The sequence below is a fragment of the Scyliorhinus torazame genome, chromosome X (genome assembly GCF_047496885.1).
Source record: "Scyliorhinus torazame isolate Kashiwa2021f chromosome X, sScyTor2.1, whole genome shotgun sequence".
Taxonomy (NCBI): Eukaryota; Metazoa; Chordata; class Chondrichthyes; order Carcharhiniformes; family Scyliorhinidae; genus Scyliorhinus; species Scyliorhinus torazame.
The window spans coordinates 29,352,811-29,365,148 of NC_092738.1; the positions used below are offsets into that span (position 1 = coordinate 29,352,811).

Sequence of the window (12,338 nt, forward strand, 5' to 3'; positions counted from 1 at the left end):
CACCATCTCCCCCACCAGCCTCTCCCTCTTCTCCTTGTGGGCCCTAATGGAAATCAGCTCTCCCCTAACCACCGCCTTCAGCGCCTCCCATACCATCCCCACTCGGACCTCCCCGTTATCATTGGCCTCCAGGTATCTCTCTATGCTTCCTCGGACCCGCTCACTCACCGCCTTGTCCGCCAACAACCCCACCTCCAAGCGCCACAACGGGCACTGGTCCCTCTCCTCCCCAGCTCTAGGTCTACCCAATGCGGGGCGTGATCCGAAATGGCTATCGCCAAGTACTCGGTATCCTCTACTCTCGCTATCAGCGCCCTACTCATAATAAAGAAGTCGATCCGAGAGGAAGCCTGATGGACATGCGAGAAGAATGAAAATTCCCTAGCCCCCGGCCTTGCAAATCTCCAGGGGTCCACCCCTCCCATCTGGTCCATAAACCCCCTCAGCACCTTAGCTGCCGCCGGCTTCCTACCCGTCCTAGACCTGGAGCGATCCAGTGCCGGATCCAACACTGGATCCAACACCGTGTTAAAGTCCCTCCCCATTATCAGGCCCCCCACTTCCAAGTCCGGGATCCGACCCAACATGCGCCGCATAAACCCGCATCATCCCAGTTCGGGGCATACACATTGACCAGCACCACCCTCTCCGCTTGCAGCTTACCACTTACCATTATGTACCTGCCGCCATTGTCTGTCACAATGCTCGCGCCTCGAACGACACCCTCTTTCCCACCAAGATCACCACCCCCCGATTTTTGGCATCCAACCCTGAGTGAAACACCTGACCTAACCACCCATTCCTCAATCTTACCTGGTCTGCCACCTACAGGTGTGTCTCCTGGAGCATAACCTCATCCGCCTTCAGGTGCGCAAACACCCGGGCCCGCTTGATCGGCCCGTTCAGTCCCCTTACAGTCCAGGTTATCAGCCGGAAAGGGGGGGCCACCCGCCCCCCTCCCCCGCCGACTAGCCATAACCCCCCCTTGGCCAGACCCGCACCCCACACCCGGCCCGTTCCCCACAACGGCAGACCCCCGTCCCAACCCCCTCTACTCGCTCCAGCTCCCCCTTTACCATAGCAGCAGCAACCCGGTGTCGTTTCCCCCCCCCCCCCCCCCCCCCAAAGCTAGGATCCCTCCTAGCTGCTTTACTCCTCCCATTGCACTCCCACAAGTCAGCTGACTCCTGCTGACCCCGGCTACTCCCGCCTCTCTTTCGACTCCTCCCATTATGGGACATATCCTCCTCCTCCATTACCCATCCACAGGCTCTCCGCCTCCCCCTTCCATCCCAAGCGCGGGAAACAACCTTCGCTTCCCCACCCCGGCCCTGCCCCCTCCAGCCTTCAGAGCGGGAAAAAGCCCGCGCTTTCCACTGCCCGGCCCCGCCACCCTTGTCGCCGTTCCTTTTACAGGCCCAGTCCCCTCACCCCCGACTCGGGCCTCCCCCTCCCCCGCGGGGCCCCATCCCCCCTACCGGCCATCCGCCCCTACTCCATTTACTTACACCCCTCCAAGAGCCCTCCCGACAGACCCAACCAAAACAGTGCCCAACCCACCCTAACCACCCTCATCGAACCAAACAGAAATAAGGGCAAAGAACCCCCCTCAAAGTGTACCACCCCAACAGCAATCCCCGACCACCCATCCCGACCCTCAGTTTCTGTCCAGTTTCTTGGCCTGAACAAAGGCCCACGCCTCCTCCGGAGACTCGAAGTAATGGTGCCGGTCCTTGAGGTGACCCACAGTCGCGCCGGCTGCAGCATGCCAAACTTCACCCCCTTTCTGTGCCGCACCGCCTTCATCCGATTGTACTCGGCCCTCTTCTTCGCCACCTCCGCACTCCAGTCCTGGTATATTCGAACCTCCGCGTTCTCCCACCTGCTGCTCCTCTCTTGGCCCACCTGAGCACGAACTCCCGATCAGCGAACCGATGATCGTTAGCCTTGGGCCTCCTCACCAGCACTCTATGGGCCCCTTCCAGCTCCAGGGGCCCCTGGAAGCACCCCGCTCCCATCAGCGAGTTTAGCATGGTGACCACATAGGCCCCCACGTCCGACCCCTCCAGGCCCTCCGGGAGGCCCAGAATCCGCAAATTCTTCCGCCTCGACCGATTCTCCATCTCCTCGAACCGTTCCTGCCATTTCTTGTGGAGCGCCTTGTGCGCCTCCACCTTTACCGCAAGGCCTAAGATCTCGTCCTCGTTGTCGGAGACCTTTTGTCGGACCTCGCGGATCGTCACCCCCTGGGCCGTCTGGGTCTCCAGCAGCTTGTCTATAGAAGCCTTCATCGGCTCCAGCAGGTCCGCTTTAATTTCCCTGAAGCAGCGCTGGATAACCTCCTGCTGCTCCTGCGCCCACTGCATCCACGCTGCCTGGTCCCCGTCCGCCGCCATCTTGCTCTTCTTCCCTCGCACTTTCTTTGGGTTCACCACCACTTTTTTAGTCGCCCCGCTCCTGGTCTAAGCCATACACTGTTGGGGAACTATTGCAATCTCCTTCCCACACCGGGAAACGTCGTGAAAGTGCCGTTGGGGGCCCTGAAAAGAGCCCAAAAGTCCGTTTTTAGCGGGAGCTGCCGAATGTGCGACTTAGCTCCGCATAGCCGCAACCGGAAGTCCTTTTTCTTTTTTTTAATATAAATTTAGAGTACCCAATTCATTTTTTCCAATTAAGGGGCAACTTAGCGTGACCAATGCACCTAGCCTGCACAGCTTTGGATTGTGGGGGCGAAACCCATGCAGACACAGGGAGAATGTGCAAACTCCACACAGACAGTGACCTAGACCCGGGATTGAACCTGGGACCTCGGCGCCGTGAGGCAGCAATGCTAACCGACCGTGCTGCCCTTCAAAACTGTGTTTTTAAAATTTCTTTTAAAATACTAGAATTTGAGGGACCAATTCTGAAATGATTTGCTGTAAGAATTTTCTGCGGTAGATTCTGGCACATAGATTCTGTTGCAAAATTCCACATGATAAGTCAACGGTTGAGTTTTCACTTATTTAAATAGTATCTTGCAATAAGATTTAATTGTTGGAAGACTGAACTCGAGGCTCTTGTGAGCTAAATCAGCACCATTTCTTTCATTTGTTCTTCAGCATGCTTCTTCAGTAGTTTATTTCCACTGCTGATTGCAAGTCTCTTTATTTATAAATTCCTACAAATATCACAAGAATCTCTTTTTTTCGATAGCAAGAATGATTGAGAAGGCAATTGTTTTGATTTGCCAGTGTTTTTTTTAAAACTCCTGTAATGCATTAATATATTCCATATAAAAATACAACTCTTGCTTCATCCAGAGGAGGCGAGTAAAATCACTGACATGAACTTCTTGATTCCTGTGTTATTCTGTGCATGTGCGGATTCTAGAAGTTGCTTTCAGTTGCAGAGGAGTAATGATGGCAAATGCTGATAATTTCATCATCGTTACTGTAGCAAGATCCAGGTCAAAGTAATGTTTCTTCTCCCTTGCGTTTTTCAAACAAAATTTCTGCCACTCTCTAAATAAGTTTTTTAATTGAATCCATGATGTTGGTGCATCTGCAATGTTTTTGTGAGAAAGGGATTAACCACAGTTACTTTGTAGATTAATCTCTTGTTCATTGTAAAAGACCTGGCTTCTTTTTCTTTTGCAGTTGTTTATTGAGAGCCTTGGCTGAGTAGCGCAGAAATAATCTGGAAACATGTCCGAGAACGACACTGATAATTTAGTCAACAGCGGCAAATATGAGGCTGGCAAGAGCAAACAGAATGTTTGCCGAGACTTTCTGCGCAATGTCTGCAACCGTGGTAAGAATTGCAGGTACTTCCACCCAGATGATACTGAGGCCTCCGACCTCGCCGACATAAGGAACAACACTGATAACTTAGTGAACATGGGCACTGGTGAGGCTGGTAAAAGCAAACCGAACATTTGCCGAGACTTTCTGCGCAATCTCTGCAATCGTGGTAAGAATTGCAGGTATTTTCACCCAGATGACACTGAGGCTTCTGACCTCACTGACATAAGGAACAGCACTGATAATTTAGTAAACATGGGCACTGATGAGGCTGGTAAAAGCAAACCGAACATTTGCCGAGACTTTCTGCGCAATCTCTGCAGTCGTGGTAAGAATTGCAGGTATTTTCACCCAGATGATACTGAGCCCTCCAACCATTTTGACCTAAATGATGACGCTGATAATTTAGTCAATAATAGCAAATATGAGGCTGGCAAGAGCAAACTGAATGTTTGCCGCGACTTTCTGCGCAACGTCTGCAACCGTGGTAAGAATTGCAGGTACTTCCACCCGGACAACGTTGAGGCGTACAGTGTGGGTGACATGCGGCATGAATCAATCTTTTGTCAGTACTTTCAGAATAGTAAATGTACTCGTGAGAACTGTACGTTCATTCATGGGACAAAGGGGGATGAGAATTACTACAATAAAACAGGAAAACTTCCTGCTCACTTGCAACAGACAGTGGCTGTGACCTTTGGGCTCTCGCCCTCTAACCTTCCTCTTATTACAAAGGAAATCCCATTCTGCCGGGACTTTCTAAAGGGCAAGTGTCGAAGAGATTCCAAATGCAAATTCCAGCATTTGAAACGTGATGACAATGATAAAAAAAGTGTAGAACATGTGTCATCACAAGGTAGGGAACTTTCTCCTGAGACTTGTAGGTATGATCGGTTGGATGACCTCTATGAGACTGAGAGATGTGATTATGAACAACATCCGAAAAGGAGAAAGGTCGAGGGCCTGCGGTTTGAAGTGTTTGATTACAGCACTCCTAGTCTGCGCCCACGTGAACTGAATTTTTTGGAGGAGGAAAATCATATGCTCAGAAAGCGCAATGAAGAACTCAAAAAGCAGGTGTCGAGCCTAATGCTGACCAATGAGGTCCTTCTGGAACAGAATGCAGATTTGCGCAAGCAGGTGAAGTTGGGGATCCTGAAAACTGGGGCTGACCCAATGCAACAACCAACCATGCACACTGTTACCAACTATAATCATAGCATAGTGGAGACTCACACCACCCTGAGCAACCAGACACTGAGGTCACAGCCCATTTCTCATCAAGAATTGATAGCGCAAGCTAGAGCTCATAATGCTTTGTGTTCTGAAGCTTTAGCCCAAAGTCCGCCCCGTCTTAGCGCTTCTCTCTCTCTACCCTATGCCCAGGCGATGGCATCCCCAGTCTCAATGGCACCACTTGCCATCTCTACACCGGTGGCAGTTACACAATCATTGCCAGGGATTGCCATGAGTTATACCACCACTCAAATGGTCAGTTATCCAAATGCTTCACAGAGTATGAGGTTCCTCTGTCGTGCAGAAGAGAGTTGAGGTTGGAAGACATTACAAAAGATTTATGTTTTCCTGTTTTTGCTTCCCAGGATAATTGTGAAAACTGGGTTAAATATGATTCTCAAAGAGGGAGTCTCGCCATTAGCAACCCTTTTGGAAAAACAATGAAACTGAGGATGCTTTTTATTCCTGTGTCAAATGCCGAGTGTTGATGAACTGCCAATGCAGAAATGTACCTCAGCAGTAGTAGCAAACTGAAGTTAAGCCATGTTTCAGTTTGCTACTATAAGTTGTAAATGCTTTGGAAAAGAACAGATTAAACAGAAGCCATGTTTTTAAATGCTTTGAAAACTTGGTGTCAGCAGAGGTCTTGATTTTGTTTTGCTCACAATGTAAACTCTGATGCTAGTGAAAGCAACGTTTTTGACAGCACATTGCGATGCCCAGACCAACGTAAGCTCTCCTGCTGCTGCAGTCAGAATAGTTTTGCCTGCACTATGGCTGCCGTGTCTACTCATGTAAAATTGGTTTCATTCAACAACAAAAAAGTTGCTTTTTTTAAATAAAAAACGCATGCGCTAAAAAGCTTTGTGCCTGTTCAGCAGTTGACATGTTTTTAAACCAGGATACTTTTACAGAAGTAAAAGTAAAGCAATCTTTACCTCCTTCCCCCAAAAGATACATTGTGCTTTGATTGTGATCAGGGCAGTAATTGGAGGATATGTGGAAGGTGGCAGCACATATCTTTTCTCCCTTCTGTTGGAGAACTGTCCTGTAGTACAAATGGGACAGTTTTGCCCACAGATTTTGGAGTGGAGATCTACAAACATGTCTGACTTCCTATAAATGCAGGAACAGGGGACTAATTTAACATGCATACATTTGAAATAAGATCACTGAAGCACCTTGGGTAATGGCTCCCAACTACTGATGGTCATCAAGTTCTCTTAAGCTGTGTTGTTCATAATTCATCAATTTTGTGCGCTCAAAGTTCAAATTGTATTAATGAGATTTATGTGGGTTTTTTAATATTCCGAGTACCCAATTCTTCTGTTTTCCAATGAAGTGGCAATTTATCGTGGCCAATCCACCTAATCTGCACAGCTTTGTGTTGTGGGGGTGAGACCCACGGAGAATGTGCAAACTGGCCAGGATCGAACCCAGATCCTCAGCGCTGTGAGGCAGCAGTGCTAACCACTGTGCCAGTGTTGCCCCATGAGCTATATGTTAAACAACAAAATTGTTTTTTTTTAAGGAATACTGATGGCAAGACTTCCTCTGCATAAATTAAACAACAAAAATGCAAGATCAGTACTGGACTGACAGTCTATCAAAACAAATCATTCAGTGGGATACTATATAAATTTCAGACTACTTATTCTCCTTTTATGAAATTGTCACTTTTTTAATTATTTACCGATGTACTTTTAGCAGGTTTTTAAAACCGTAATCTTATACCATAAATGTTCTGTGTTTCCATTTCTTTATTCCAAGATTACAGTCTGAGTTACCTGAAACAAAGTATTGCTTACTTTGTTAGATTTATGCATACAATCATTATATCCGCCCCATCTCAAAGCAGATATGCATATGGAGGGTTAATTTTCAGTGATTCATGTGCATTTAGTTGAAATTATTTTAATTAAACATACATTGTGGCTGATTTTGTTTGCCTCAAGTCATGAAATTTACATGTTTCCTTTATGTTTTTGTACAAATAAGAGTTCCTGACCAAAGCATTTGTTGGTTTTGTATTTACTGTCTTTTCTTTTCAAACCTGTATAAGCCCTCTGTAACCCCCGAGATGATCAAAATTATTGTAGAATGCTACAATATTGCAATGTTTGTGAATCAGACTAAAATGTGTATGTAATAAATATGTATTTGATTTAGTGCCTGGAGCGTGGAGACTTGGTGGTCAGTAACTAGTAGATGAGAGCAGCATTGCAGCAGAAGATGTGGAGAAAGAATTCTGGTTACTCATCTTTTGTCATGACATTGTTGAAAGGTCGAGGCTCGACACTCCGATATTGCTGTGCCATTTCCGCGTCTGGCTAGGATGCTCACCTGATGATACTGTCAGAGAGGCTTTCAGGGATGCCTTACCAATGTATATGGCATAAGTATGGCTGCTTTCTGTTTTTGATTCAGCGGCAAAATCGCAAAGCAAACCAGAGCAAATAAAAAACATACATACACAAAGTACTATATAAAAAATAGATATGTATATGATACGACTAAAATATATTTTTAGTCATCCGTAGTATAAATGTAAATGTGATGTTGAGCGAGGACAGAATCTGGCTTAGTGTAATATTTCTTCCCCACTTTGGTCGAATATTCTGCACTGCCTAAGCTCAAATGAAAGATGATTGGGGCTGGTTTAGCACAGTGGGCTAAACAGCTGGCTTGTAATGCAAAACAATGCCAGCAGCGTGGGTTCAATTCCCGTAACAGCCTCCCCGAACATGCGCCGGAATGTGGCGACTAGGCTTTTCACAGTAACTTCATTGAAGCCTACTTGTGACAATAAGCGATTATTATTGTTATTATTATCATCACGTGGGTGAGGTACCAGCGGGACACCCGGTTGAACTATACTTCAGCATGGTATCAGGGCCTTTGGGTGAGGAGGATGAGAATAGAAAAGAGAGAGGGGAAGGCTTGTAATTATACATAGGATATAAAAGTGAACTGCCGTAAATAATGTAAAATATAATGTGTCATGTAGTTTGGCAGTTCAGTTTTATCTACTGTAATTTGTATACGTAGTACATAATTGTGCCCATTTGATTGACCCTGGCTCAAACAAATGACAGGTATGTCAGTGACTTGCTCTCCTGCATAATAGGATGGGGCATCTGAGGGAGGTGCAAAAAGAAACCAGGTACTTCCAAATGGACAGAGGGGAATTCTGAAAATGAACCTGTGCCTGCATTCAATTTGTTTAAGGGAGGATAAAGTTTCCCAAATCGTCTGTACAGTTATTAGTTTCAAGATGGTTTTAACCTTTTGCAAGTTCTTTGTTTATAGTTGTACTCCATATTTACCTGAATTACAGATTTCTAACTTGTTAAAATTGCACATGGGAGTTTCTATTTATGTAATAGTGGCATTACTCTCAATCAGGGATGTGTGTGGAAAATGTATTGTTGGGGAGGATTAAAGGGCCAAAACAAACAGGAGTTTGGGTCTGCAACATGGGAAATATGGACCTTAAAATTTTGGTCTCAAAATACAGCAGGCACTTTATTGTTCTGAGCGTCCCTGAGATTTTCAACATATAGTGGAATGTCAGGATCGTCTAACTGCAGCCAGAAAATTTCAAATTCACAGAAGTTCAAAATTGGTTTCCTCGGCACAGCTTTTGAAAAAGGCCCTTTAAGCACATTTTATACTTGATAACAGATAACCGACTCAATATTAACAAAATTCTGGATGAAAAGTTACAATTTTATTGAGAATCTGAAAATGACAGTTTATGTCCCATATATATAATATATATATATATATATATATAAATATTACCGATTATATATGACTATGAATGTACAGCAGTGTTATCACATTGTTAGGATTAAAACTGATGCAGGACTAGAATGGGTGAATTCATACTGTTTTTGAACAGAGTCGACTGGACTAGGAAGATTTTGTCTTTAGATGTGTTTTTCCTTTGGGGTACATGTAATACCATTCTCCAAAGTTAATCCTTCCCACTAATAGCATCCAGAATAGCCTAGATTTCCAGGTTACTTTTGTATCTTGCCTAATTGATTGCTATCAGTTCATTTTTTTAAAATGTTGATATATCTAATCATTTTAGAGTGTGAAATATGAATTATTCATTTTTAAATGGTTAGATTCTTTAGAAGGGCAATCTAGTGATCGAAGCATTCATACTAGCTCTTGTCAGTTTGCTAAGTACCCATTGCTTTTGGTATCTGTCTTGAGCAAGCCCCACCCTTGGCCATCACTCAGACTTATTAGATAATTCTAATTCACCATTACTAAGCTGTACTATTTGATTTGGATGAGGATGGGGATGGAATTGGGAGATTGGCCTCCTACAGAAATGTGTACCACCTCCTGGCAGATTAAATTAGCATTCTGTCTTGTTCTGCTTACTAAAGGTGGACACGGATGTTTCATGGAGAGGACATAGGTTTGGACCTAAAATTCAGCTATGCTACTGAGCAAAGCTGCCAAACAGGGGCTAACTGCCACATTGAAAGTATGGGGCAATAGCAGAAGGATTTGTGCAGCACCTGAGCTGTTCTTGCGTGTGTAACAGTGGCTGGCTTCAGAGCAGTATAAGCAAAGGCTGGGTGAAGGATACCCACTTTATTTTTCTGCGGGCAGTGTACGAAGCAAGATGACCTTTTGTTGTGGAAAGACGAGCCTCTTCTGAACAAAGGGGGAAAAACCATTGTATTTCTGTTGAATGTGTGTGGTGCAATGAAATTAAAGTTTCTCAAATTCTTGTGTTTTAGTTTTTTTTCCTGATGTTTTCATTGAATTGGTTCAATTTATAAAAAAATAAGTATAATTCTATTCAATGAACTAAATCTTCCAGTAAAGTTGTTGGATTTAGTTTGGATTTAAACTTCTGCATCTGAAATATACTGGTTTCTAATAACTTGTACTGGTTCTTCTTGAGCCAATTTTACAGAATTGTTACATTTGGCTTTTTATTGAAGCAATTTACTTACTGCCGCTTCCCTGCCTTCTCCCTATCGCCCTGCCATTCTTCCTTTCAAATAACAATCCAATTCTCTCTTGAATATCTCAATTGAACCTGCCCAGACCATGCTCCCAGACAGTGAATTCTAGATCATAACCACTCACTGTGAAAAAGCTTTCCCTCATATCGCCATTTCTCACTTTACCAATTATCTTACATTTCTGCCCTCTTGTTCTTGATCCTTCTACTAATGGGAACATTCTTTTCCCTATCTACTCAGTCCAGACCCCTTATGATTTTACATACCTTTATCAAATCTCATTTCAATCTTCTCCAAGGAAGACAGCCCCAACTTCTCCAATTTATCTACATAACCAAATTTCCCCATCTCTGGAACAATTCTCATGAGTCTTTTCTGCACCTTTGCTAATGCCTTCACATCCCTCCTAAAATGTGGCACTTAAAACTGGGTGCAATACTTAGTTGAGGCCGAACCAGTGTTCTGTATGAGTTTAACCCAACTTCCTTAACTTAAAGTTGCTTGGCTCCATGTACAGTTTAGCTCAATGTGACTGCTCAATGTCCTTTTGTTTGGCTCCTCCTAACACTATCTGCTGCTTGATTCATCTATTGCTTTTATGCTCTGACTGCATTCAGACATACTCCACAGGACAGCTTCATAAAGATGAGAAGGTTGGGGAAATGTGGTTGTGGCTCTGAAGAAAGTATAGCAGCCATAGCTATGAGGTTTTAACTGATCCTGCTTTGGTCAGACTCCTCTTTCTATTCTTAAATTAAACTGAAAATAATGGCTAAAAATATACCTGCAAACAGCCAGGTCAGAAGTTGGAAGCTAACATCAGTCGTGTTAATTTACTGCAAATTCTATTTAGTTATTCTCACAGTTTGGAATAAATTAGAACCATCCACAATGAAGGTGATTCTTTTTTCCCCTGAATGGTCTAAATGTTTTACCGCACTTTGTTTTAGTATATCGCTACATTGCCTGTATAATATCACTGGTTATGAGAATGCTGGAACGGACAAATGCTGTGGATGGTTGCCACCTTTCTGAGTTGTAGCTTTACTTTCTTTAAGCAGGCTGTCATTATTTATTTCCACCTGATGCCGCTTAATTTAAGGATTGAAATACAAATTTCCAGACTGATTTGAACCTACTGTAGCTGCAAAACTATTGCAGTTCCTGAATGTTCAATAGCTCCAGCAAGGCACAGAGCAACCAAGTATGAAAGTAAATGACAAAACTTTGGGAGCTGCAGTGGAAATTCCATTGGGTGAACTATGACGTGGGGACCTGGATGTGGTTTAGTGAAAATATTGTTTTGTGAAACTAAACTTGGCCACTACTGGAAAATGTTCCCTTATGTAAGATCCAGATAATGTGATCTAGCTTCCAAGCCACAGCTGGCAACTAAAGAAATTCATCACAATTTTAGATGTTGGCACCAGGAAGAGAGGTGACATAAGGATAAATCTTTATAGAATGAGTGGTTAGGCTTTGGAATGTGCTGCCTGATAAGGTGATGGAAACAGATTCAATAATATGTTTCAAAATAGGAATTGAATGAATACTTGAAGGATTAAAAAAATTGCACGGATATGGGAAAGAGTGGAGATTGCTCTTCAAAAGAACCAGATGGACCAAATAATAGCTACTTTCTCGTATTTCCAACAATTTTTCTTTTATTTCAGATTTCCAGTGTTTATCCCGGCTCTGAGTCACTGTCCATGTGGAGTTTACGCATTCTCCCCGTGTTTGCGCGGGTTTCGCCCCCACAACCCAAAAAGATGTGCAGGGTAGGCGAATTGATCATGCTAAATTGCCCCTTAATTGGAAATAATGAATTGGGTACTCTTAAATTTTAAAAAAAATTATAAAAGAAAAAGAAAGATTTTCAGTGTACACATTGTTTTGCTTTTATTTTAGAGACTTTTGGGCGGCATGTGGCACAGTGGTTAGCACTAGGACTGCGGTGCTGAGGACACTGTTTCGAATCCCGGCTCTGGGTCACTGTCCGTGTGGAGTTTGCACGTTCTCCCCATGTCTGCGTGGGTTTCACCCCTACAAACCAAAAGCTGTGCAGGTTAGGTGGATTGGCCACGCTAAATTACCCTTAATTGGAAAAGAAAAATAATTGGCTACTCTTTATATTTTATTTTAAAAATTTTAAGGACTTTTTATGTTGTGATTCTGTAGTGAGATGGTGCGAGCTGAAGGGGTGGTATCAAAATAAATATAACATGGTAGGCATTAAATTCAAATATGACATTTGAATTTATAGTGTCTTTCATGACCACGGGACATCTCAAAGTGCTTTATATGCAGTGAAATACTAATAAAT

General features: G+C 43.9%; 1 protein-coding gene across 12 annotated transcripts in view; it reads left to right on the forward strand.

Moving 5' to 3' along the window:
* The window catches only part of LOC140405462 (zinc finger CCCH domain-containing protein 10-like), a 160,573-nt gene that overhangs the window by 19,631 nt on the left and 128,604 nt on the right, over positions 1-12,338 (forward strand). For 6 of the 12 annotated variants that reach the window (XM_072493920.1, XM_072493922.1, XM_072493919.1 and 3 more), the window contains one exon: positions 3,639-9,783. The exons of the other annotated variants lie outside the window; for them this stretch is intronic. In XM_072493920.1, the coding sequence (XP_072350021.1) occupies positions 3,687-5,333 (1,647 nt within the window). In that variant the 5' untranslated portion in view covers positions 3,639-3,686 and the 3' untranslated portion in view covers positions 5,334-9,783. Of the gene's footprint in view, positions 1-3,638; positions 9,784-12,338 lie in introns of those variants that run through there. 12 annotated transcript variants of the gene reach the window in all.